General features: G+C 31.1%; 3 protein-coding genes and 1 long non-coding RNA gene across 7 annotated transcripts; 1 reads left to right on the forward strand and 3 right to left on the reverse strand.

Annotated features, from left to right (window-relative positions):
- Nucleotides 1-746: 746 nt before the first annotated feature.
- Nucleotides 747-1726, reverse strand: yem (yemanuclein). Its single transcript, XM_014422749.3, has one exon. The coding sequence runs from the start codon at nt 1656-1658 to the stop codon at nt 1008-1010; it is 651 nt and encodes a 216-aa protein (XP_014278235.1). The 5' UTR covers nt 1659-1726; the 3' UTR covers nt 747-1007.
- Nucleotides 1727-5373: 3647 nt separating this feature from the next.
- On the reverse strand, nt 5374-8680 carry ppl (pumpless). The gene is made up of 5 exons (XM_014422729.3): nt 8291-8680; nt 8134-8213; nt 7993-8056; nt 7790-7921; nt 5374-5719 (listed from the first exon to the last, which is right to left on the reverse strand). Exons 1-5 carry the CDS (start codon nt 8424-8426, stop codon nt 5622-5624), a joined length of 510 nt encoding a protein of 169 aa, XP_014278215.1. The 5' UTR covers nt 8427-8680; the 3' UTR covers nt 5374-5621.
- A 343-nt stretch (nt 8681-9023) lies between these two features.
- On the forward strand, nt 9024-24512 carry LOC136796879 (uncharacterized). Of its 2 annotated transcripts, none has more exons than XR_010844659.1 (4): nt 9024-9153; nt 14217-14301; nt 22277-22347; nt 24135-24512. It is a non-coding gene; the product is annotated as an uncharacterized lncRNA (long non-coding RNA). The 2 variants fall into 2 exon arrangements; XR_010844658.1 differs by lacking the exon at nt 9024-9153 and adding an exon at nt 9336-9426.
- Nucleotides 14323-24971, reverse strand: csul (protein arginine N-methyltransferase 5). 3 transcript variants are annotated; one of them, XM_014422752.2, is made up of 11 exons: nt 24748-24971; nt 23279-23397; nt 22988-23211; nt 22801-22898; nt 21703-22000; nt 20829-21037; nt 20631-20753; nt 20373-20548; nt 15328-15534; nt 15066-15247; nt 14323-14754 (listed from the first exon to the last, which is right to left on the reverse strand). In XM_014422752.2, the coding sequence occupies exons 1-11, from the start codon at nt 24825-24827 to the stop codon at nt 14599-14601; spliced, it is 1872 nt and encodes a 623-aa protein (XP_014278238.1). In that variant the 5' UTR covers nt 24828-24971; the 3' UTR covers nt 14323-14598. The 3 variants fall into 3 exon arrangements, with proteins under 3 accessions (XP_014278238.1, XP_014278237.1, XP_014278236.1); XM_014422751.2 differs by having other exon boundaries at nt 22801-22901; XM_014422750.2 differs by having other exon boundaries at nt 22801-22916; nt 24748-24970.
- Nucleotides 24972-26538: the final 1567 nt, after the last annotated feature.

The following is a 26538-nucleotide window of genomic DNA, read 5'->3' on the forward strand; positions in this document are numbered from 1 at the left end:
ACCTCCAAAATGTTTTCTGTCATTCATAATTTTAGAAAAATTAATTGAGTTTTATTGATTTAGTACTATCTGAAGCTTCAGAAGGCGTGTTTTAACATTTACTATATTAATAAAATTAAAAAATAAATGTTAAATAAACTATAAATGATAGAGAACAAAATGTTTGAAGGATTTATCAGGATATTAACAGAATTAATTAATAAATTGCCATGTTTCATTTAAATTTGAGAGATTGGGTTTTATGATGTAGATTATTTGATGTGGAATGATCCATTATCTTTTAGACTTTTATGAATATTCTTCTGTTATCCACAGGAGCAGGTTAAATCTATGCTTTCTAAGGCTTCAAATAAAAATGTAATTTAACAGAAATTATAAATGATAGGGCGAACAAATTTTAGACGTTTTATTAGGATCGTAATAGAATCATTATTGACAAGTTTCATCAAAATCTGAGAGGGTGCCATGAATAGATGATTCAATATGGAATGACCTTATAATTAAAAATACTCTGAAAAAAATAAGTAAAAAGACAAGTAATAGTTTTAATTATTTAAGTGCACCAACTAGTTTCTTGAAAATTAAAAACCTATCTTATCAATTTTACCCAAATTATATTAAATGTCAATGAAACCTCAGATTCAGGAAGAAAGTAACAACAAAATATATTAACATTAATAGGTTCAACAAAGAAAGATCTATAGATTACTTAATGTGAAAGCATGAGGAATATTTGAAATAATATGTCAAGTAAGAAACAATCATTTATATAACAAATAATATAAAATCAAATAAATCTTAGTCAGTTTATACACTCCAAAATCCAAAACACATAGCCAAAATAAGAATAATACTATAAAAACTTTACATACAGGTACACTTCAGGGATGGCAGTGCAGGAGATCAGGTTGTCTTTACAAAATCGGAGGATGACCGAAAATTTTATAATTAAATATAACAAAGACAATCGTTCATACCTTATAAATACAAATTGATCGTACATATCACTAATTGTCTTGAGTAAGGTATTTCAATGAGAGAGCGTACATACTATCACTGTTATTCTTCTCCTTTAATGGTACATTAATCACTTTGGCCTTCTTTTTAACTTCAGTATCACTAGTATGTTTTCTGGAATCACCTGAATCTTGTGGATCCTTCTTCACAGTAGGTTTTTTAATTTCTTCCTCAGATGAAGACTCACTCCCACTAGAATCATCGCTTCCAGATGATGATGATGTTTCTTGTCGACTAGTTTTCTTCAATTCTAATTCACCAGAATTGATATAATAACCACCATACTTAGTGTCCATATTATCAGGCAGCCCTTCTTCGTTCGCTTCAGTGTTGTCTATAAAGGAATCATCATCATCATACCCAGCCCCTAACTCTGCATAACTATGAATATATCTATTGTCTGAAAACTTCAGTTTCTTACTATCCTTTTCACATTTACCATCTCTAGTATCACCTTTTTCTCTTTTTTCAATTCTAGCCCTTTCTTCATTCAATAATTTATTGTAATTTAGAATGACACTGCCCTCTCTGTTCATCTGTGTCAAGTCTATATTCAATCTAATGGTTTTATGTGGTTTCTTTGGAGGTTCACTGGAACTATTGGACTCAAAATGATTTTTAAATACGGGCATTTCTGACATATAATTGAAACTGAAATGTAAACAAATCACTTTACAAAAGGGAGGTTGTAACTTTGTTATCGTTGTTGTTATTAACCTTACTTTTTGTTGAATTAAATAAATAAATCCCAGTTTATAATAAATAAATTCAATGTTTTAACAAAAAATAATGAATTATACGAATACTACATCAACATAAATAACCATAAAAAAGATAATATAGAAGGAGGATTATGAAAAAGATTTGAATAGTAAAAACCAATCCATTTAAATAAAATACTTACTTATCCTTCACAGTACCATGTAGTATATGAACGAATAAATAAAAAATTAAAAACATTACATTAATTAATACAAAATTTAAACTAAACAAGTCGTAAATTTAGTTGTGGAAGAAGTTGACAGGAAATACTTTAAAAGTGCTTAACATCAATTTCGAGTAATGCAGGCAGTGGATATTCTAAAGTAGAAATGAGAATCGATACAGAATATATTCAAAAGAGGAAACTACTTGAAATTGTGTAACCTGACATCGGATATTGTTATTATTCATGGCGATACTGATATATCTTTCGCAGAAAAACTATTTTCCTTAGGATATTACAAATAACACCAATATGATATTTCGGTCAGTATCGATATTTGATACAGATTTCTGTGGATTATATCTCTTCTGACTAAATATTTGCACCTTAGCCGAAATATTTTTTTCTCAAATTATTCTGATCCTTCCATTTATGATGTCATAAAGATTTAACATAAGAGCGATACTCTAAGCAATAAAGGCTTCATTACTGAGTGAAACGCGACTCTGTCAAGACAAAGGATGATTTCTCCTGAAAGTAAGTATAACTACCCCTACTAAGAAGCTAACATGTGCTATTGAAAGAAGGAAGTAGGAATAAACCATTTTACCATCTTATAAGGAACAAAGAAGAAGAATTTGAATATTGAGTTATTATCAGTAGAAGTGGAAAGTATCTTCAACGGAATAAAAATCACCATTTCTAGTGAAATGAAAGAGATTTGTTATTAATTATTGCGGAAGTTTGTCGAGGGGAGGTGCGGTCAGTAAAGAACAACATAAATAAACAAAACCATATTTATTTATTTTATGCCGACGTTTCGACCTCCCGACAAACTTCTCCAATCATTAATCTACGGTCAACTATCTACACCTCATTAAAGAGATTTGTTGTAAGATGGTACCAAAAAAAAAAAAATACAGCAGTTGCTTTCTAATTTGATGACATAGTAGACAATTTTTTGGAGGTAGAGATATGAAGTAATTGAAACCAACAATTTGAAAGTAGATGCAATTTTTTTTCCTTTGAAGCAAGCTTTATGGAGGCGAATTACCTTAATTATGAGGAATAATACGCAACATTAAGAGCACTTATTTCGAGACTATTAACTACTTTTTGGTTCAAACCTGTTATCACAGCATTTTATGCTTGTCAATTTATTATAGTCCACTGAATGTTTTTGATAATATAGCATTTCAAGTCATCTGTAACTTTTTGCATGCCAACGTATCACAGTTTGTTCTTTGATTCTAATTCTTGAATTAGATTTTTAATCTCACACGGGAATTTTCAATTTCCATTATAGTCAACATTTTTTTGATAAAGACAGCGTTTATCAGGTTTTAGACGTATTTTTGATCGCGCTTGAAAATTTCGTATTATTACCACTTTTTCTTCCGTATTATTTTCCAGTTTTCTTTGATATCGGACTTCTTAGTTTTGGTTAGTCCTGACTTCCAAGTTTACATTGGTTTTATGATCGCACATACACATTTAGATTCATTGTTACTGTTGTAGTTTTTCGTTGATGAATTTGTGAAAGGTGCTATTTAGATATTTATAATTACGTATTTCCAAATTTGGATATCTTCTTGATTTACAAAACAAGAAAGAAGTAAACTGTAATAGTAATTCGGAATTCACATGCCTAATCAAAAAGCTTGCTTATAAAGTTAGTTAGTTTGGCGTTACAACACGTTAACGCGTCTAGTCCTCTTCAGCCAGCAACCTCCAGAAGTTTCTGTCCTGCGCTGCTGCCATCCAGTTTTAGACATCCAAACACCTCGCATCCACAGCCATCCATCGAAGACGGTGGCACCCAACTCTCCTCCGGCCATGGACCATCTCCCTCAGTAATCTTATAGGAGTTTCCTGTTCCTCCATCCTGGCCACATGTCCAGCCCATCTCAGAGGATATCCTTTGATAAGACTTACAATGTCAGGCTCGCTAAAGAGGTTGTAAACCTCTTCATTTATTTTCCATCTCCACTCTCCATTTACTAACACCAGTCCAAATATCTTTTGCTCAAATGTTCCCAACTTCTGATATGGTTCTTTTGTCTCTGCCCCATATGTAAGAACTGGGCGAATCAGAGTTTTGTACAGAGAAATTTTAGTTTTTCTCTTCATTAACCTGCTTGATAGATGTTGCCTCAATCCAAAGTAACATCTGTTCGCCACTATCCTTCTTTTGATATCTGCATAATGACATTATCCTGTGAGCCAAGGTACTTGAATTCAGAAACCCACTCAAAGAGACAATTTTCAAATCCCACCTTTTCCCCAGGATGTCATTCAGCGATCATCTCCTGGTTGACCACTAAACCAAGACATCTGGAGACTGATTTTTGAGGTTTCCTAGTAACTTTATTTCAGGTAGTGGGGCCGCTAACCCTCTCTACTATCCTAGTATGCTGGTGGGGCTGCCTCCTTGGTGCCTGCATATCTGCACCCCTTCCTAGGGGAGCTGATTTTTGGGTGTGTACTGTAGCTGACCTTGTGTATAGTGTGTGTGTGTATATGTTCCTCCAACCTGGAGAGCTGGTAGCTGATTGCAACTTTTCGGCTGGGCGATTGGGTCACCACATCCCTACGCCAAAGGAGTATTTTAAAAGGATCAGAATATTGGCAAACCTAATAAAATACCCTTACATATTGAATAAAACTACAACAGTAATAAGTGGTCGAAAAGCGCTTGTTTTATATTTACTATTGTACCAAGCCATTACAAGTTTTAGAAACATAATTTTGGTTCCAAGTCGGTCTGAAATCAAATTTGTATTAGGACACAATGGATCAATCAGGTATAACCATTAATCTGATTTAGAAGAAATTTTCAGGAGTAGTATGAATTGATAACGAATTTGTCTCATACCGATTTTTTCAGATTCTGTCAGTTACTTTAAACATATTTGTTACATAAACATATTTAAACACGCAGGCCCAGTTTTAAAAATGGATCATCCAATTTAGCCCATATTTGGAGGAAAGTTGAGGTTTAATGTAAAATGGGCAAAGTATCAATTTAATCAAACACAACAAACATTTTCCCTTATGCATGTGAAAATTTCTGTGTGGCTACTGCTACATTTTAATAAGCACTGCTCCCATGGATTTTATTCTTAAATGACCTATCATTAACCTTAAAATATACATAATAAATATAATCATATATATATATATATATATGCATAATATAATAATTTATATGCAGAAAAATAATAATTTCCAGCAAAAGAAACTTTCAAAAAATATGGCAATCAAAAATAAAACAGAAAAAAAGAAGCTAGAAGTAGTGATGAAGCTTAACCGACTCATGAACTTGGCAGGTTTATTTTTCAAGCAAACTATGAAAGAAAATATATAAATAAGATTTACATTATATTATAAAATTGGTGACTACAGTAATCTTAAAAATGACAACAGGAAAATAATAATTTTCAGTAATATATATAATTTAATAGCTTGCTAGTATTATAAAGTCTACAAAAAAAAAAAATTAATAGTCCTTTAACAGAAATGTTTCTGTTGACATATCAAATTTGGTTAAGAAATATACACTATGTTCACAAACATTTATAAACTGAGCTATTAATTTCCAAAATCGATCCAAATACATAAAAACGTATGATTTGGGTGGATTTTGGAAAGTTAACAATTCAAATAATATCTAAAAGACCTAATGTTGAGCTGTTTTTAAGAAATTTCCATAGTTGTCTTCACTCATTAATTTATCCAATTCTTCAGGCTTTGTTAGCGCTACCTTGAACAGCCAACCTGAAATAATTAAGTTTTGTTAATTTTTTTTAGAGAGATAACAGGAGAAAGTAAAATTAAAGTTAGCTATGATTTATATAAGATAGTATATAGTATTTAAAGGTGGCATAATGACCTTTACTTTCATATTATCAAATTTATAAATATTGGTGATTTAAAGATTATTTAGTGATCAGAAATTACTTAAAGACCAATAATCATTTTTACTTTCAGATTAATATTAACTAATTTGCAAGCAACAATATTTAAAGTATTAAATCGATATTTAAAAAAAGAAGACAATAATACAATTTAAACCACTGGTTGCTCATTTAACAATAATAATACTGAAGCAATAAATCCTAGATTAATTATTTAATATAAAAACAGGAAATGACAAGTGAGTTAATATTTGATGGTATGACATCAGAAATAGATTGTGAAGGTTATCTTAAAATGAAAAAAAAAAAATAAGAAGTCATTGGCCATGAGTCAAGGAATAAACATCTAGAAGCCTAGCTAAAGTAACAAAATAATTTAAGTAACATGTATTACTTAAAACAGTAAAACATGGTGACAAAGTATGTCTGAACATGGCAAATTATAATTTCAAGAAACATGTTATGCGTATAAATAGAGAGAGATGCTTTATTTACCCATACTGCCCAAATACATTTGGGTTGCTACCATACACAGCATACCAATCAATTCCATTATCGGACATATATACAATACATATTTATATGATATAACAATTTTTTTCTTCAACCTTTTCCTAAGATTTATAGAATGAAACCTAATAGAATTAAAAAAGGAATAAAGAATACCTATTATTAAATGAAAGCGGGCATAGTTTTTTAAAGAAAGTATTCAAGCAATAAACCAATAAAAGAAAAAGTACAAAACATAATATCCAGAGAGAAAAAATAAAAGGCCACTTTCTGATAATTATGTATAATGTAAAATAATTACCTTTGGAATTTATTATAAAATGTGAAGTACATTGAATGTAAGCAGTGAAGTTGACAGGAAAAATATTTCTTTTTTCAAATAAAAATTTGAAAACAAATAAATGTAATTTTTCTATGTAAGGATTTCTTGTTTCAAATGAAAGACCTCAATTGTTTATTAGTTACTTTTGAGTAATTAACTGAAAAATAGTTAAGGAAGTCACTTTTCTATCTCATATCCTCAAGAATATTACAATTTTGAAAATATATTACAAATTTTAAAAATAAACTTTAACCTAGGGAAATAATATGAAATACATCTAACCACCCTGGGTAGAAAAGGATGGTTGTCAAATTAGAATAACTACAGGATAAAATATTGTAGGCAACCTATTTCAAAGCTGTTATAACTGTAACACCACCACCTTGATTTTATTTCGTAGCAGTTCCACAGAATGAAAACTTAACCATTCCACTCTGGTTAGATTAGCAATATATGTTAAATAGTTAAGTAATCCTGGTTAGAATAACCCAGCTATGTCAGAAATGAACATGTAGGGATGAACAAAAAAAATCTATTGTTTGACAAGAAAATGGAAAACAACAAAATAGAAAGAAAATTACTCATTTTGACATCCATGTATGTGCTCTGACCAATATCACTTATGTTAGAGAAGAAGATGAATGTGATATTGAATTTATGATGGAACATATTTGTATATCTAAAGACTGCATACTATTTCTTGGAAATGAACATGGCCATTCAATAAAATTAACGTTGACAAAACAGAGCAAGTGGATTACATAAGTTATAGATATTTTAATTCAAGATACATAAAAATAAGTTATATAAACGGTATCCAAAAATAAAGTTACATTACATGTCACAATTTTTATAAATTACATAACAAGTTACGTAAGCTTTAAAATACCAAACTTTATAGATTACAAATAAAATAAATTAAGCATTTTGCCATTCTTATTCAAAATTTTGAATGAAATATGTAAAAGTACAATAATAGTTGCAAATCAATACATGGCACAATAAGGCTCATTGCCTTCATAAATTATGATGTATATAGTTTTAAAAATTTAAAGACAAAGAAAGTCGATATCATATGATCTGAAACCTATGATATACCTTTTTCGTAACATGATTCATTAATAAGACCTGGCCTTTCTTCTACTTCAGTGTTCTTTTCAGTTACTTTCCCTGATACAGGTGAATAAAGTTCAGAAGCTGCTTTAACACTTTCCAAAGCTCCAACTTCATCTGTAATAAACATATTAATAAATAATACAAGAAACATGCAGATAAACATTGCTTAATAGCAGGAGTCTTACCATCCTGATTTACATCAGTTCCTACTTCTGGTAATTGGGCATAAACTATGTCACCAAGAGATTCCTGAATTGAACCAATTAATTAATGATAATCCTTAATTTAATTAAAATAAAAACAATTGTTTTAAAGACTTGTGATACCTGAGCATGTTTTGATATACCAATGATTCCAATATTCCCACTGACCTGGACCCATTCATGCTTATCACTGAAAAACCGATCTGAAAATTCAAACTTTCATATTGGTCCCTCATCTATAATAAATTTTTAATAGTTTTTATCTTAGAAAATGACTTACTTTTAACGCAAGTGCTGTAGTTTCTGCTATAACTCTGATTGCAGAGCCTAATTGATTTGACAGTATGACATGAAAACGCTAAAATCTGATGAAAGGCAGGCTGAACACTACCTAAATACTTCAGTGACTGAGCCATGTGGAACCGAAACTATTCTGGTACTGTTTAGAGACTGAAACTGAAGACTATCTCAATTTGCGTAACAGAATTTTATCTTGGACCCCAATGGAGTTAAGAAATTATCAAATCAATCTTATCGGCTGAGGTCTTATTCAAATATTATTCTTCGATTTATATTTCACTGTGGGACAAAGGAAATATTAATGTTAAAACAAGTGAATGATTTCAATTTATTAACGGGGATGGTCCAGGTTCAGATTATGAATTTAGAACCTTTAGTTGAGCTATAAATTACCAAAGAGAAATGACATTATATTTCAATCAAGTTTAATTTTTGGAAGTTGAAAAAAAAACTTAATTGCAAAATCAAAAGTATTTCTTTATTTCCCCAACATGATTGATAAAACATTTTACATATACGTGAATAACAATGTTAAAATTTCATCAGAATAATTATGCAATTTTTAAATAATATCTCGACAAGTTTACTGATAACCTCTTTATAGTTATGTATTAACCTGATATTGAATTCAATTCGTATCAATGATTCCATACATTAATATGCTTAAATGACTACCCAACAATTCTGCTTATTTGTGTAATGTCCCTTCTTAAAGTTATTGTGACCAGGAAGATTTATAGATTAAACCATCAATTGGTATCAGCCGATTACCTTTATATATAAAAAACAAGCCTCCCAAGTATATAGGTCGTTATCGTTTCCTCACTACTTCTCCAAGAGAAGGTAAATAGTAATTTCAAGAATTTTGTATTCCTAAGCTCCATGAGTTTGTAGAATAGCGGTTCTCAACTTTTTTTTTTCGAAACCCTTTTGGTGTAAGCTGGTAAACCCCTAAACAATCAATTGATAAAAATAGTGTTAAATGTCATATTTTTAGCAAAAGCTATAAATGGCTAGAATACCCACACAAAACATGTGAAAAAAAAAATGGGTTGAGTTGATGTGAAATGACCCATTACTAACTTATTTCAAGGACCCCGTTTGAGAACTATTGAGGTAGGGTTTGATAGCAGTGTGTAATAAGAATGGGTAGAATCCATCTCTATTACTGCATTTGAAATACATTTTAAATGGGGGTTAAAGAAAGGGATTGTGTCTGCTGACTGATGAAGGGCTCACCAGTTTTCTTGATGTCAGTAATAAGTACGATAGTAGTTCTCAGTTAAGTCTGAGCCTGTTTATATGTTTGCAACTTTTGTGGGCGTCCTGGTGTTAATGACTTGGATTGTGTATAAGTGCAATGTTGGATGCTATCAATCATTTGATGTGCTTCCGTGAGATGAATTACGTCACTGTCGACAATCCATAAGTCTCAGAATATTACTCAGTTGGCGTTACTTCGCTGTTGTGGAGGCTATGTTAGCGAGAATAGGTGCTCTTAGAGGATGACCGGTTTGAGTATGAGTAATTTGAGGCGGAGAGAAAGGTTAGATGTTAGTAGGTGATTAAGCCTATAAGCATTAGTCCTAATCAGCTTGATTTTATTATGGCTGTAGCGAACTAGACTCAGGTATCTATCAAGGGTGAGACCCCTGGGTTACTCTACAGGTGAGTGGGACCTCTCCGGATGCCACTTAGTCGACTCGAACCCTTAATAAGTGGTGCTGTAGAAATGTTCTCAATAGAATGTAAAGTTGTTCTGGAATGTTCAAAGTTCATGAATAAATATAGGTGTGCCAAGAAAAGTACTTTTGTGCGCATATAAACAAAAGTAGTGAATGGAATCTGATAAAATTGATATGGGACCAACTACAGTCAGAGTAGAAAGTATTCATACATCTAAGTAATCTGCTTTAAATCAAATAAATTAAAAGATGTAGCTATTATTTCCAGGGAGAAATCAAATAAGTTAATACCACATCAATCCATTAATAATAACATATTTTTGATGATGAAAACCATTATTATTTTTAATTCTATATTTATTTATATAACCATTATTTAACATTGTTAATAAATAAATTATTTTGTTTGTGCATGTCAGGAGAAGGTTGGATACTTCTTTCATAAAATAATTTTGATTATTTTCGTTTAATGTTCTCACATTCTGCCGGGTTATAATGTTGATCATACATTTAGAAGTTCCAACCAGATATGGATAGTAAGCTATCTCTATAACGGTCTATTCAGTATCACAGATTATTCTCAAGTATACTCCTAGTAAGAGGAAATGATTTTTAAGACAAAAATGTTGTTAGAGTTTTCCAGCAATAAAAAACCCATTCTAGTGATATTTTTCCTGTGAATACGATTGAATCAATTAGTTCCTTCTAGACGCATAGTGCTTTGTCGAGCTATTGTTACAATTCATTTAGTGATTATATTTATCAAATAAAGGTCAGAAGGTTATCAATACTGTCTCATGCCGCGTATTTTACTCATAATTTGAGGATCTTAATTTTAATTTCCATTAATGTATGTATGTGAAATTTAGGTTAACCATGTCGAAAACATATTTAAAAACTTTAAAACTGTTTTTCTGTTTTATTATACAGTTAATTGTTTATTTAATTCTCTCTCTTTTTCTTTATTTCTATTTTTTATAGAATAGATGAGCCATCATTTTAATGTAATGCTTGTTTTGCCTCTTCCTTGTCCATCGCTAAGCTGAAACTGGAACTTTACATGTCAACGGTACACGTTTCTTTTGCAGTTAACCTAAAAGAAATAGCTGCCATCATTTTAATGTACTTATAATATTGTTATAAAACATAAATTGAATTTTAGATGGAGCACACCAATCACTAAAGATTTTTTACAGCTTTCTCTCAGTTTACAGACTCTAGTACTTTTATGAAAAGTTCACTAATAAACTCTATTAAAGGAAAATTTCATGCTGAAAGGTGATCAAGACCCATTAGAAGAAAGCAGAAACCATGTGACCTACTTCGTTCCCGAATTTAGCTTCTTCAGTTGCTTCCAGGATGTTAAAGAGAATGAAAAGTGTGTTATTATATTAGTGGTCACACCCTAGTTCTCAACATAGTCAATACCTATAAGACTTATATTTTGTGTATTATGATAGTTTCGAAGTATTCTAGAATCTTGTTAAACATATGCTTATTTATTTTTTTTTTTTTTTATAAAGCTTCTCTTGAGTACAAAAATGAAAAATTAAAAGATTTGTTGCTATCTGTATATGTTCAGGATGATATTTGTGGATATTACGTTCTTCTTTTTTTTTTTTTTTTAAAAAAAAAAAAAGATATCACGAAAACTATGGCATTGTGCGCTTACTTCAGAATACAATTAAGAATCATACTCTTAAGGCAAAAAAAAAAAAGAATCGAATCAACACTATTTGATTAAAAATAAAAAATTATAACCAAATAGCACCATATTTAGGGAATGGCTCATCTGTAGCCATTCTAAATTTAGGCAATAAAAGAATTTTTAAGTTTTTTTTTAAAATTTATTTCTTAAATATCAGTTTTGAACTATTTATTGAAAAATCCACTTGCCAATGATTCGGAACCCTGACATGGGTAAATAGTGAACATGGAAAGAAAATTCAATATCTCTCCATTACAATTCTGGTCTCTTCCTAGCTCCGTAAAAACTCTCATTTAGGCTAGATAGTAACAAATCTTTTCATTTTTGCACTCAAGAGAAGCTTTATAAAAAACAAAACAAAAATAAGCATATGTTTAACTAGAATACTTCGAAACTATCATAATACAGAAAATATAAGTCTTATAAATATAAATACTCACACACTTTTCATTCTCTTTAACATCCTGGAAGCAACTGAAGAAGTTAAATTCGGGAACGAAGTAGGCCACATGGTTTCTGCTTTCTTCTAATGGGTCTTGATCACCTTTCAGGACGAAATTTTCCTTTAATAGAGTATATTAGTGAGCTTTTCATAAAAGTGCTAGAGAGAGTCTGAAAACTGAGAGAAAGATGTAAAAAATCTTTAGTGATTGGTGTGTTTCATCTAAAATTCAATTTACGTTTTATAACAATATTATAAGTACATTAAAATGATGGCAGCTATTTCTTTTAGGTTAACTGCAAAAGAAACGTGTACCATTGACATGTAAAGTTCCAGTTTCAGCTTAGCGATGGACAAGGAAGAGGCAAAACAAGCATTAAATATTTTATTAATAGCTAACTATTTCTGATTAGAACCTCAATATAAGAAGTAAATGTTAGGTCAAGGAGGATAATAATAGAAAAATAAAATCATTCAAATTTAAATTAATAGATTTATTGAAACAACCTTTGGATGATTTATTTGGTTTAAAAACTAGGATTTCCAGAGTTTGACGCAAATCTGTTCATGAATAAACATCAATTTTTTACAAATATCGCAATAGTCGACATGACGTCACTTCTTGCAACTACCGCAGTCCTAGTTTCTCCTAGTAGCGATGTTTTATCTGTTCATGAGTTAACATTTGAAGTAATATATCCTTTTCAGCAGGTAAATTCGTCAACTGTCGGAACAGTGACTGATCTAATGGGTTAGGCATTTCTTAAAAATGACGAATGAAACGCACAGTTGAATGATAAAAGCATATCTTGAAGTCACGTTTGTATAAGTCCTGGGCACAATTTAATGGAAGTAATATTTTAAAAATAATGAGGTGAAAATAGTTCTAGCTGAAACTCGTTTTAGTTTTAGCCAGAATTTCTGCCTATAACTCTGATATGAAAACCTGAAAATCAGGTCGAAACGTCGGCACTAATAAATAATCTTTTGTTAATTTGTGTTTTTCTGCTGACCGCATCCCCCGACCATCTTCTCTTATTTTAAAAATAATTCATTAAACAAATTATTTGTGAAATAATTAATTTTATCTGCTAAATGATTATTTTAGGAAATGAAGTTGATTCATGATCCATGAAAAATTATTTTGTCAAACATTGTTTCTTGAATTTGTAAATTTGACAGTAAAGAAGGCAACAGCAACATACTTTCATCATAGCAGTAAAGTTCTTACTGTGTAAATGTTTTAATGAGACAATAGCTTCACTGTCATATATACTGTAAACTGTCATGTCTTATCTACCAGGCTAGCCTGGCAATAATGTCAGAATCCCAACTATTGTACAGTAACATATTACTGTGTAAATGGGCTTTGAAAGGTCATACTTCAATTAATTAATTTTAATAACTTAGCTTGACTTGGGGGTTGTAAAAGATAAGTCCTCTAAGAATACCATCTGTACCTGGTATGGTGGAAGAATACCATCTGTACCTGGTATGGCGGAAGAATACCAACTGTACCTGGTGTGGCAGAAAAATACCAACTGTACCTGGTGTGGCGGAAGAACACCATCTGTATCTGATATGGCAGAAGAATGCCATCTGTACCTGGTATGGCGGAAGAATACCATCTGTACCTGGTATGGTGGGAGAGTACCATCCCTACCTGGTATGGCGCAGGAATACCATCTGTACCTGATATGACTTCAGCTCCAACAGCCACACAAGCAACAGTAACCTCTGCTACTACCCAGTATTTTTCTTTGATAGAAGCCCATATTAAGGAGTCCATGCTTGGAAGATTTTTTAAGTTAATAGTCTTTGTGTGGTGTGTTTCCATTGGACAGTGTCTTATATGATGTTAAGTTCATTTATGTTCTGGTTTCTATAACTTATCCCAACCATTAAGTTTGTGCCTTCTTAATTATCTTTTGCATTAGTATTTGTTAGAGGCAGCCTGGTATCAGTTCCATTCCACCTATAGCTTTATCTTACAAGCTTTCAAAGTATTTTATTGTAACCTAGTCAGTTCAATGGTTTACCATATATTTATTTTATTAGATTTTATTTGCAGTGGACAAGGCTCATGACAGGTCTTGATTGAATAAACTTTCACAAAAAATAAGACAAGATGAAAAAACAAGAAAAGGTAAATTCAAGTAAGTGAACAAAAACATCCATCATTTTATACTATTGTTTTTATTGAAGGACACAAAAATAAGCCAAAGCCAGAAACCTTTTAAGTTTAATAACGTAGGCTTAAGCTAGACATATTTATCTGAACATTTAAAAAAAGGTCAATTTTTTTACCTGAGATCAATTTTTATCATAACTATAAAAATACCGCCTATATATAAAGAGAACCAAATCTGTAACACTTTAGAAATATATAAGTTCATTCTATCTTTGTTATTTTATATAAAAACAAATTTTAATTTAATATTTCAAGATCATTGTTATAGTAGTCCTATACTATAAGACCTTCCATTAGGATTGTGAATAGGGGTTTGTACAGGCTGAGAAACACACCACTCGTACCAAACACTTTTCTTGTCTGCTAACCTCCAAAAGTGAACAATAAGGTCATCTCCGCTTTTCAGTTTTATAGGGTCCTGTAAAATGATTCAGAAAGATTTAAAAAAATTATAGTCATCATATTTATTTAAATCATAATTTATTTAAGTTCTGAAATTACTTTTAGCTGAAATAACTTTTAGAAATTACTCTATAGCCTATTTAATCACATAATTAATAACTTAAAAACATTTATTGACTGAAATTTAATGTAAGCAGTGTTATATATATTGGAATAGATAGTAGATATATAATGAATAATTGATCATATATTGTAGCTAAGTATATTTTTTTTTTTTTTTACTAGTTTCATCAATATAACTTATAAAATTATATAAAGATTACGGACCCTGATGGGAAAATATATGGGAAACCAAGAAAACATTCCCTTTGAATGTGATTCAGGAACAATGCTCAATTTAACATCTTTATAAAGGATTGTATCGAAGTATCCAGAAAATCCATGAAGAACACTATCTTGTTCCACTTTAAATTTGAATGTTTTAAACCTCTTATTGTCTGCTTCTTCGTCTGGAAAAATATAAAAAATTTTGGATTAACATTTCCAATAAGTGAATTAGAAAATGAATTCCTAATAAATTATAACTTACCCCTGTTCGGATGGTTGAATGTAAATGCTTTTTGAATTGGTGAAATGGGATAGGTATTCAATTGATGAACAACATAGGGCATTTCAAACCTTGAAACAGGCAACTTACCGATAGGTACCATGTTATGCCCAGCTTCTGCATGAAGTTTACATGACTGTATTGGGCAGAGGTAGGACGAATATTCACTAGGAATGCTGATGCCATCATCTAAGAACATTTAAAATTTTATTTGTGGGGAGTAAATATCAATTTTACAAGAGTAAAAGATTGGTTAAGAAAGTAATTAGACAATAAGAATTTAAAATGAGTTATACTTAACACATTACCATGAGTTATACTTATGTTCTCTTGAAAATTTTAATTCAAAAAGATTGGAAATTTTTTACACAAATATTACTATTTCTATATCTATAGTTCTAATTTTGAAAAAAAAAAATATTTAGATGATTTTTTTATTTTATTTAAATGGTTGATCAAGAAGGGATTTGTCTAAGTAGTGGTCAATAGTGCACTCCCGCCATTTATGGTTATCTTAATTACCTTACTTTTGAAACAGACAAATATAGCTAATATATTAGTCAATGTACAACATGACACACTCTCACAAGAGGAGATAACACAAAAATATTAAAAGGCAATCCTTCCTAACCCACCCACCCCATTTAGCACCAGTAATATATCACATTTGAAATATTTACTTAAAATGAGAAGAGATTTAAAAAAAATAAATAAATAAAAAAAATAAACAAAAAAATATTTTTTTGGACCGGCGTTTTGTTCTGAGTTTCAGGTCTTCATCAGAGATTCTGGCTAAACTATTTGATGATTGATGTAAAAAAAAGAAATACAATGGAACCCCGTTATAACGACCCCCTATAAACCGACTCCTCGCATAAACCGACCATTTTTTTCGATAGAATCCCTCTCAATAGTCCGACCTTTTGAAATATCGCTCCTCGCATAAACTGACTATTTCTGAGAAGAAACACCGTTTCCTCTGTACTTTGTAACTATTTTCCTGGAAAGATGATTCACTTCTCTCTCCTTGTTGTTTGAAAAATCAGTTCAATCTTATTTTCCACAGTGTTAACATCAAAGCGTTATACGATGTCTAAAAAAAGGAAGTCTTGTACTATCGCGGAAAAACTTGAGGCCCTTGAAAAAATCGAAAAGGGTGAGCGACTTATCAAAGTAGCTAGTGATTTAGGAGTTGGCGTTACTACTGTGAAGGACTGGAAAAAAAATCGGGACCAATTAATTTCATTTAGTGCGTTGTCAGATGACCCAACAAATAAAAAAAGACTTAGAAAACCTGCATCGGAGGTATTGGATGAAGCGGTTTGGTTATGGTTTTGCCAAGAAAGAGAGAAAGGAACTCCCCTTTCCGGGCCTCTCATCAAAGCTTCATCGTTACATTCATCACTTAATGCAGAAGGAGATTTTCACGCGAGTGAGGGCTGGTTGCATAGGTGGAAAAAAAGGCATGGCATTCAACAGTTTACTATCAGCGGTGAAAAATTATCTGCTGACCAAGAAGCTGCGACAGCATTCATCGATTTATTCAGGAACATCTTAGTAAACGAAGAATTGTCAACAGAGCAGGTATATAATTTAGATGAGACAGGCTTAAATTTTAAAATGTTGCCCAATAAAACTCTAGCTGCAAAAAACAATAAAAACATTGTCTATTATAAACTAGCAAAAGAAAGGCTGACCCTAGCTTTATGTAGTAATGGATCAGGAACTCATAAATTGCCCCTTTTTGTCATTGGCAAATCTCACAAACCACGAGCTTTCAAGAATATCAGCAATTTATCTGCTCTACCTGTCCACTATCGAGCTCAAAAGTCAGCATGGATGGATCTTGAATTATTTTCCGAGTGGTTCAATAATGTATTTGTGCCAGAAGTTGCAAACTACTTAAAAGATAAAAATCTACCCCAAAAAGCCATTCTACTTCTGGATAATGCTCCTTCGCATCCCACAGACCTCAAGAAAAATGAAGTAAGAACCATTTTTTTACCTAAATGTCTAAATGTAACTCCCTTAATCCAACCAATGGACCAATGTGTGATCGAATCACTCAAAAGACGGTACCGATCAAAATTCATGAGCTCCTTGATTGAGAAAACAGCAACAGGTTTTAATCTCATGGAAGCCGTAAAATCCATTAACATTAAAGATGTAATTTATATGTTAGCTGCAGCTTGGGAAGAGCTTCCGCCATCAACATTGGAAAAATCTTGGAAAAAAGTCTGCCCGAACATCAATGACGATCAAACCGCGGAGGTTCAAGAGAACGAGCATTCCGTGGTTCAGTTCATGCACGATTGGGAATATTTAAACAGTAGCTGTTCCATTGAAACACCTGACCAACGTGAGATTGAGGAATGGCTAAACAGCGATGAACCAGCATACAAAGCTCTGACTGATGATGAACTTATCCAAACGGTTTCAGCTGTAGAAAATGAAGAAGACGACGACGATGAGGACAATGCGGACACTCCAGCCTGCAGCCGAAAAATCAACCTTTCAGAGGCAGTCGACGCTTTCGAGACAGCTCTTCGATATGCTGAACAACAAACCGTCACAAAACCAGTTGATATCATTTTTTGAAAAAATGGAGGGATTATGCCTCCTTGAAAAGGCGCTCTTGTGTTAAACAAACAAAAATCGATAGTTTTTGGTAATTTTAAAATCTATCTACGCTTTATGTACATATTAGTCATTGTAAATGTGTTTTTTTTCATTGTGTATATTTTGTTTACATACATACCTATGTATGTATTTAAATGTTTAATTTTTCTGTTTCATTTATATGTACTAAATAAATTGGTTTTGTATTCTAATTTTTATGTATTTTTCATTCACCCTTGAACATACGTAAGTCTAATTCCCCAGCGTAACAGACTCCACTTAATCCGACCTTTTCATGGGACCGACCTCACCCCAAGTCCCAAACAGGTCGTTATAACGGGGTTCCACTGTACATTGAAACAGTTGATTACAAAATCCAAAGGACAGTTGAGTGTGGACAAATTCAATGATCTCACCCAGTTATAAAGCCCATTTTCTTGCAATAGGGGTATTCATGATATTTAGTTTAACATGTTAAAGCGAGTTAAATGGAGAAATAATTCAAAGAAAGATTTACCATGTTAAAACAATATAACATATAACATGGTTGAGTGTCTGTTAAATGGAGAATGACATCGCGCAACAGACCAGCTGAGCTCATCACCTGTTTTATTTGTTGTTGTATTAGGTTACTTACTCGTAGTTTTTGTTTTGATTGTGTTAGTATTGTTTTGGATGTTTTTATAACTAATAGAGCAATGGATGACAATAATAATAATGAATCAAAACATAGAAGTGAACAATGTCATGAAGTTTTGGAAGAAAAGGTTATAAAAGAAGTTAATTAAAAAGTAATCGAAAAATCTGCTAAGAGCTCTTATGAATTTAACATTTAACAGGACTTTAAATAGGACTGCTCACAATACTATACTTATAACATTTAACATGGTAAAACATTTTATATTTAGCACAACATCATGAATACCCCTAATGTAAAATAAACAATAATTTTGTAGACAAACCAACTTCATTTTAATATTTTTATTTTCTAGTTCCACATGAAGCTGAACTTGAAGTTAATTGGCAATTTTGAGAAAAATAGTTTTGCGATTTTTTTTTTTATTTTGTACCAGGGTGTATACCTACCTATTTTGTATTGGGTATTAGTTTTTAACATTTAAATTAGAAAACTGATGGTTTACTAGTGAGTAAATCTTATTCCTCAAAATAAAGACCATCATTTTCTATTATTTGAACCCATCTCTAGGCCGACAAGTCAATAATTAAGAGTTTCCAGCAATAAATACTTTTGAGGCTCATGTCACCCTTTCTGCATACCTATTCATCCCATGTAGAAACTGAATATTTATGAATTTTCTTAATAATGCTGGTAAACACTACAGCCTTTTTGATAATAATAACAATGCAAAATTGCACAATTTCAAGACACAACACCATTCTATAATAATCATTTAGACCTTTATACTTATATAGTATTATTTTATTTTTTCTTAGCCTAATATATTTATTGACTCAATTTAAAATAGATATCAAATCCATATTTAATGAGAAACATTTAGTTAAAAAAGTGGTTTAGTTTAAAAAATACTTTCAGAGATTACTGATTGGAGAAGTTTGTCGGGGGTGCGGTCAGCAAAGAACAACATAAATAAACAAAACCATATTTATTTATTTTATGCTGACGTTTCGACCTGAGTTTCAGGTCTTCATAAGGTCTACAGAACAAAAGAGATAACAACAACATTTAGAGTAACATACAATTGAAAAGGAAGAGTATACAAACAAATTTAGAATTATACAAAATATTGAATTAAATCATAAATGATAAAAGATTAAGAACTGATAATTGAATAGACAAACTTCTCCAATCATTAATCTACGGTCCTATTCAATTATCAGTTCTCAATCTTTTATCATTTATGATTTAATTCAATATTTTGTATAATTCTAAATTTGTTTGTATACTATTCCTTTTCAATTGTATGTTACTCTAAATGTTGTTGTTATCTCTTTTGTTCTATAGCCCTGATGAAGACCTGAAACTCAGGTCGAAACGTCGGCATAAAATAAATAAATATGGTTTTGTTTATTTATGTTGTTCTTTGCTGACCGCACCCCCCCGACAAACTTCTACAATCCTTAATCTACGGTCAACTATCTACACCTCTTTCAGAGATTACAAGAGAAAAATGCATAGAACTGGTTAACACCCCAGTATTAAGCTTTCAAGCAATATTACAATTTTATCTTGTACCTAAAATAATATTCAGATAAGTTATGAATCATTAATTTACAATGAATAATTTACTCTCAAAATTAATACATTTTTTCTATATATACTTGAAGCCAATCCCTTAGATACAGAGATCTCATTGGATTTTCATGAGGAGGGAAAAACAGAGAAAAGGATCAAGTATACCGAATTAAGAAAAAAAAATCTAATTTACCTTTGAGTAAGTGTTGGGCACCATCAAGGCACTCTGGCGATAGTTCATTGTCTCCAAAAGAACCTAACAGCTCTGACACTAATATATCACATTTTTCAGGAGGTTTCCAATCTCTCATATCAGAACAAACAACCTCAACTGACTCCTTCCATTCTTCCGACTTTGTAGAATACAACCTAATTAACAAATAATTTAATGAATGTTAATTAATGCATTTGAATAATCCTCCATTGAAAAAATTTAAATTTTAATACTAACGTCACAAGCGCATTTACATTCTTCTCTACACAATACACCTTAACTTTTCTCTTAGCGGAAGAGGCAGCCAGTAGAGTTGCGTTTACCAATGGTCCTCGACCTGCACCAACCACCATTACAACCCTTCAATAGGGTAAATAAGTAAACATAGGAGAGGGTGAAAGTAAGTATGATAGATAAAATAATTTTACAACTTACTGAACGTTTGTTTCAGCTTCTTCTGGGGGTACTCTGTCCAAAAGAGCAAGGAATATAGCATGTTTGTACTCTGTATACTTTACTGGATCCTTCTCAAAGATTTCATAAGTATGGGATTCAAGGTTGTCCATTAGTGGTTGTAAGGGTATTTGCAAATGATCCTCAAAACCTCTGGTGTAAGGTATCACAGGGTCCGTCCAATTGTTTGACTGTAAAAAAAGATTCTAACTGAAGAATAGAATATAGGCTCATCTGACTGTAATAATTTACATTCTAATGTTAACAGGAGGATCACTGAAAAAAAAAAATACAGGGTTACATTATTTGATTATGATGTTTTTTCATATTCTTATAAAAGATTTATGTCAGATCTATTTTCCATATTTTAGTATAAGACGCAAATGAAGTCTGATAAATGAATAATGAGTTTCTTCGAAATTTTAATTCATATTAAAAAATCTGTACCACTACAAAGTACAAAGAGTCTTTGGTTGAGTAATTAGTAAGGAAGTACTGATTCTAGATCAATGGTTGTTCAAGATGATCATTCTCAACTGCCAGGTTTTCCCCCATATCAAAGGAATCCATTTTAAAGACTGAAGTATGATTTATTACTGCTTTTATTTTAGAACATCAGCAATGATTCAACTTTTTATTATCAAAGCAACTACACATATTGACAGATCTTATGAATGAAGGCTACATGTTTTTTATTTATTTATGTGTTCTCTTATTAATTACTTATCATTCTATTTACATATCATATACCAAAATAATGGATTTCATTGTACAAAAGAAGAAAAATATTTTTTAGAATATTGAAAAACTTTGATCCATATGGATAAAAATTAATGAAATAAAGCAAATTTATTACTTGGTAAACATGATCGATATACTGAAGATAGTTCCTCGGTGCTACGTGTCTAATGATCCCAGTAATAATGGGCAGAGCACCAAGAGCAGCACATTTCTTGACAAATGCCTGGTGACTTCTAGACAGTACAGGATAGCCTTTTCTGTTGGTTAGGAATATAGATGTTGGGATGATAACAGCTTTGATGGGTTCACCAAGCCAACGGTTTTGAACCTCCTGGCTAGGTAAATCCGTAGCTAGTAACAAGGCTAGGCCTAACCTCCGATCCGATGATGTCATATGCCTCATTTCACACCACCTGGAACAGTTTCAGAACAATAATGGTTGTCCTATTTCACATCACTAATAATATAAAAATAAAATGGAAATGATTTTCCATTCAACAAGGAAAATCTCGATATTTTTATCCAATTATTAAAATTAAAAAAATAAAAATAAAAATAGAAAACAGGCTTCCAACATAGATAGATACCAATATCTGATTTACTACAAAATGGTCTCTTTGAGAAGCAACGTAGTCAGCATGGTGCTCCCAATACATGAATTTTAGCCTAATTTCAGTTTTCTCTTCTAGGATATACTTTCTTACGTCTCTGAGACATGCTGAATTATTGCCACAAAATATCTTCAGAAGTTCATTCCAAGGTAATTTTTTTTTCCTTTTAAGTTTGTAATCCGTGTTTATGCAGCCTTACTTTCTATCACAGAATAGAAACTTTTTATCTTTAATGGACTCAAATGTTTACTTCACAACTATTAACTCTAAGATTTCAATGTGCCTATTAGTTTTCATTATTTATTTTGGCCTTGTCTCAGCACGAGTTTTTACTTTTTCTATTAAATGAGATACACATTATTTTTATCAGTCCACTAACTTCTAGGTCTCCCTAATTTCCATGTATTGAATATTCCTTCAAGGGTATTATTATGATGCAGCTGGTGATAAGAATTCTTCATTATTGTTTAGTACTATCGGGTGGTCATCAAAATATCATAAGCTGTACAGTTGCATCAAACTAATCTGTTCATGTTTACTAACATTTCCTCTTCCATACTTAAAAAAAATAAACTAATTAATAAAGAAATACAGTAACTTACCAATCCCAAGGATCATCTTCTTCTTCATCTTCTGCCACATCAGAGCGAAAGAGTGCAGTTCTAGAGATTGGACTTTCCATAGGTACTTCAAACCATAACTGCTGAGAAAGGTTAAACTATTTAAAAGTACACCTCGAAAATTCATTACTACTTATCTTATTTAAATACTAAGTTATTAGAAACTTACATTTGTTTGGTAAAGAGTATTCTCTTGGCACCTGTCATATATTATTCTCGAAAGATTAATATTGTTACGTTTGTGCAATTTTATAATTGATGTCTGAATACCTAAATGTGATATAAACATAAGTTCTTGATTGAGGATTTTTTCACTTTGTATCCGGTAGGGTTCATGATTACTATCGACATCAATATAATCACTAATTCGTCCAATCACAGACGTGTTCCAATCTATTAAACAGTGAGACTTAAGAGATACTTTCTTAACTTCCAATAAATATTAAAGAATTCTACCAACCTCTAAGGTTAAGAATCATTTCTGACCTAGTGAAAGCTAAACAATCCCTATCTTGTACATTAGCTTTAAAAATTCTTTTATATCTGGGATGTGATATGGGTAAACATAAATGATCATACCTATAAAAATGAATCAAAGCACACAAATTAGTCATTAAGTTAAAACAAAAACAGAATATTAAAATTAAAACCTATGGAATCAAAAATATAACAGAAGATTGGAAGCTTGTTAATTGGCCGTGAGCAGTATATAAAAGGAAGATTGTCAGAGTGCCGTCAAAAGAACACAGAATAGTAATAAAACTATGGAATGACTAAAAATGATTTAAAATATGTGAAAATTTGTATACAAATGAATCAAAACATTATTTTTTAAAATTTACTTTGTTCTATTTTATATAAATTATCACATATTTCACATCATTTTTAGCCTAACCTTAGATTAATTTTATATATGTTATCTATTCTCTTACTTTGCTACATTATTTTAGTATTTTGTATCTTTTTTTAGCTCTGAGAAATCCCTGCAAAGTGGTAAGAAACATTGGCTCATAATAAATTGTTTTATTATTAGTCGAGTTCTTTTGACTATGCCCCAAACATCTTCTTTTTACATGATCTTAACAGAAAACACTAATACAATTTCTATCACTATACATGGGCTGAAACTGAAGTAATTTTACAATAATTAACTAAATTAAGGTTAATTAGTTAAATAATTGGTCATCTTTGGTACAAAAGAAGTATGCTGAAATGTTTTGTAATTGTTCTTAGTCTATACTTTCAAATCTGATTATGAACGATTGTATGAAAAACAAAATTACGCTCAATAATTACTAATTTTTTTTTTCTGTTAGATGCAAAAACTTAGGATGTTGAAGAAGCTGGACCAGGAGAATTTTAAGTTGATTAGCACTAATGATACTTTATTATCGCATTACTTCCATCAATTGCAACGAAAAATTCTCCAGCGAAGATTGAACATTGAATCATTAAGTTATCAATTTTTTTTATGGTTTCTGATTTATAACTCTCCAATTCTGATTCCATAACTATTTGAATATAAAATACCCTTTGAAATATAAACTATTGTTGATATTTATATCATACAAATATACCTATGGTTCCATGATTTAATATTGTAATAGTTCTAACATTTTTATGGGTACAATATAGTGAAATGAAGAAATAATTTCAGTAATATAAAGAATATATAATATAATAAAGAATTATAGCTCATGAAAAAGTTGTAGAAAACTCTAAATTTGTTATATACTAAAAAGTAACATAGACTACTTCCCGAGAAAATGTTTTAGTACAAGTATACATAATCTTAATCAGGATTTCCAATTTTATATTTAGAATAGTTTCCACAACTAAAATATTAGGCTTATAATTATGATATAAAATTAATGAGCAATAAAACACAAAAGGTAGATGATGATTTAATATATTTAGTCATATATATACCCATTTTCTGATGTGTACACCAACATAGACTTTAAATTAGGTGCTGAGCTAACATCTAATGCACAAGATATCTTTACCATCTTTAAAATTTTTTAAAACTATGTTGAAATTAAACAAATAACCAAGGGTAACGAATTAGGTTCTAATTTCTTTAAAATGTAATCTCCGATACAACTACTTTTAAACCAGCATGGGGAGCGCGAAACCTTACTTTCCTATAACCTTAAAAATTGTTCGGAGGTAAAAAATGTAAACAATTGAGATAATCGATAGACCTACTCCCTATCCCTCCCTTCCCTTAGGCTTCTGAAGTTTGAATACGTTGATAACTTTTTAACATTTCTATTTGTTTTTTAAACCAAAAGTACTGAAACGAGTTGGGAATTAAAGAATTTTTTTTCAAATGAAAGTTTTAAAATTTAGGATTTTAAAGGAGATATTCTGCGCCACACTTGAAGCTATTCTCTTACAAACTGTAACTCTCGTCGGTCTGTCTATGCCAAGTAGCTTTACAACTTCACCTCCTAGTTTTTATTTAACTCTAAATTTGAATAATTTAACTGTAAAAATTAATCCCCACTCCAAATGAATTCGCAGGCTCTTCAATCAAAGTGTGAAAACCTTTGACAGAATTTATTTCTTGTTTCATTCTAAAGTTTGGGTATGTAAAATTACTATGTTCATGGAGCTGAAATGAAGTGTACGTTTGCCATGACAGTTGCTGAAGTAGAAAATGATGCCTGAGTGAATACGATAGTATTTGGATGAAGGTGACTCTTTTTATAATAATAATAATTAAAAAAAGGGAATAGATAGATACTAAATACTGCCGTCATGTTATCCGCTGGGTGATTATGGCAGAGCGAGTGTTAAAACACTGAAATAGTGTTATTTCATATTGTGTGAAAATTTTTTAAATGGTGTCAAATAAATTCTTATTCAAGATAGCACAACGGCATTAAAATAAATGAATTATAATTTGGATGTAAATATTACTACAGTCTTATTTTGATTTTGAATATTACTACTAACTTACTAACATTGAAATCAGGGTGTTCAAAAACAACCTAAAACATTTTCTATTTTTTAACATTTTCCCAAAACATCTTTAGCATAGTTGGGGCTGTATAGTAAGATTGTGATATGAATATATCTATCAATACACTAGTAGGCTAAAAACTGTTCTGTTCCGCAGATGGTCGTGAACCAACTATTTCAAGACGAGAAGTCGGTAAATTGGTTTTTTACATTCAATCAAAGCTGATCTTTCATACTTGAAAATTTTTTTAGCGTTGGAAAAGAATACAATTTTGAACAAATTTGGTTAAATATTTGGACATGTGCAGCCAAAAGTATAGATCCTTGGTCCTTTTGATGGATGCCAATGAATTGTCACAATTTATCACATTTCTAGGATGTGATAAATTTGTGTTTATGGTCGCAAATCCTATTTCGAGACTGCCCAGGAATATAGGGCCGGTTGGAACAATATCTAGTTCTACAGTAAAGAAAGGAAGAATGATTGAGGTATACTTTAGTGAAATATTGTAATTTTTTGTTTTTGATTGGGCGTGATCAATTTTTTGATCTATTTGTTTGTTCGTTTCTCCGTTGAGCAAGGACCAGCTCTGCACCAGAAGGGTTGGTGTGTAATTCCATTTTAGAAAATGTAGATATCCACTTTAGAAAATGTAGATATGTTGGTGAGGGGCGCTTTTGAAGAGTTTGTGATTAGAGATACGAGTAAAGATTCGTCCCTCTGGCATGGGTTGGAAATGTTTTTTGGAACTA

This window comes from Halyomorpha halys, unplaced genomic scaffold, assembly GCF_000696795.3.
Source record: "Halyomorpha halys isolate HHAL.00 unplaced genomic scaffold, Hhal_1.1 Scaffold388.1, whole genome shotgun sequence".
Classification (NCBI taxonomy): domain Eukaryota; kingdom Metazoa; phylum Arthropoda; class Insecta; order Hemiptera; family Pentatomidae; genus Halyomorpha; species Halyomorpha halys.

What these genes read in the sequence shown, in the direction of transcription:
- yem (XM_014422749.3), bottom strand. Translation starts at nt 1,658, where the DNA reads ATGTCAGAAATGCCCGTATTTAAAAATCATTTTGAGTCCAATAGTTCC.
- ppl (XM_014422729.3), bottom strand. Translation starts at nt 8,426, where the DNA reads ATGGCTCAGTCACTGAAGTATTTAGGTAGTGTTCAGCCTGCCTTTCAT. An exon ending in CTACAGCACTTGCGTTAAAA is followed by an intron (nt 8,214 to 8,290) that starts GTAAGTCATTTT and finishes TTGAATTTTCAG; the next exon opens with ATCGGTTTTTCAGTGATAAG. An exon ending in GTATATCAAAACATGCTCAG is followed by an intron (nt 8,057 to 8,133) that starts GTATCACAAGTC and finishes GGTTCAATTCAG; the next exon opens with GAATCTCTTGGTGACATAGT.
- csul (XM_014422750.2), bottom strand. Translation starts at nt 24,827, where the DNA reads ATGGTAAAGATATCTTGTGCATTAGATGTTAGCTCAGCACCTAATTTA. An exon ending in AATGATTCTTAACCTTAGAG is followed by an intron (nt 23,212 to 23,278) that starts GTTGGTAGAATT and finishes ACTGTTTAATAG; the next exon opens with ATTGGAACACGTCTGTGATT. An exon ending in TGCCCAACACTTACTCAAAG is followed by an intron (nt 15,535 to 20,372) that starts GTAAATTAGATT and finishes AAATGTTCTTAG; the next exon opens with ATGATGGCATCAGCATTCCT.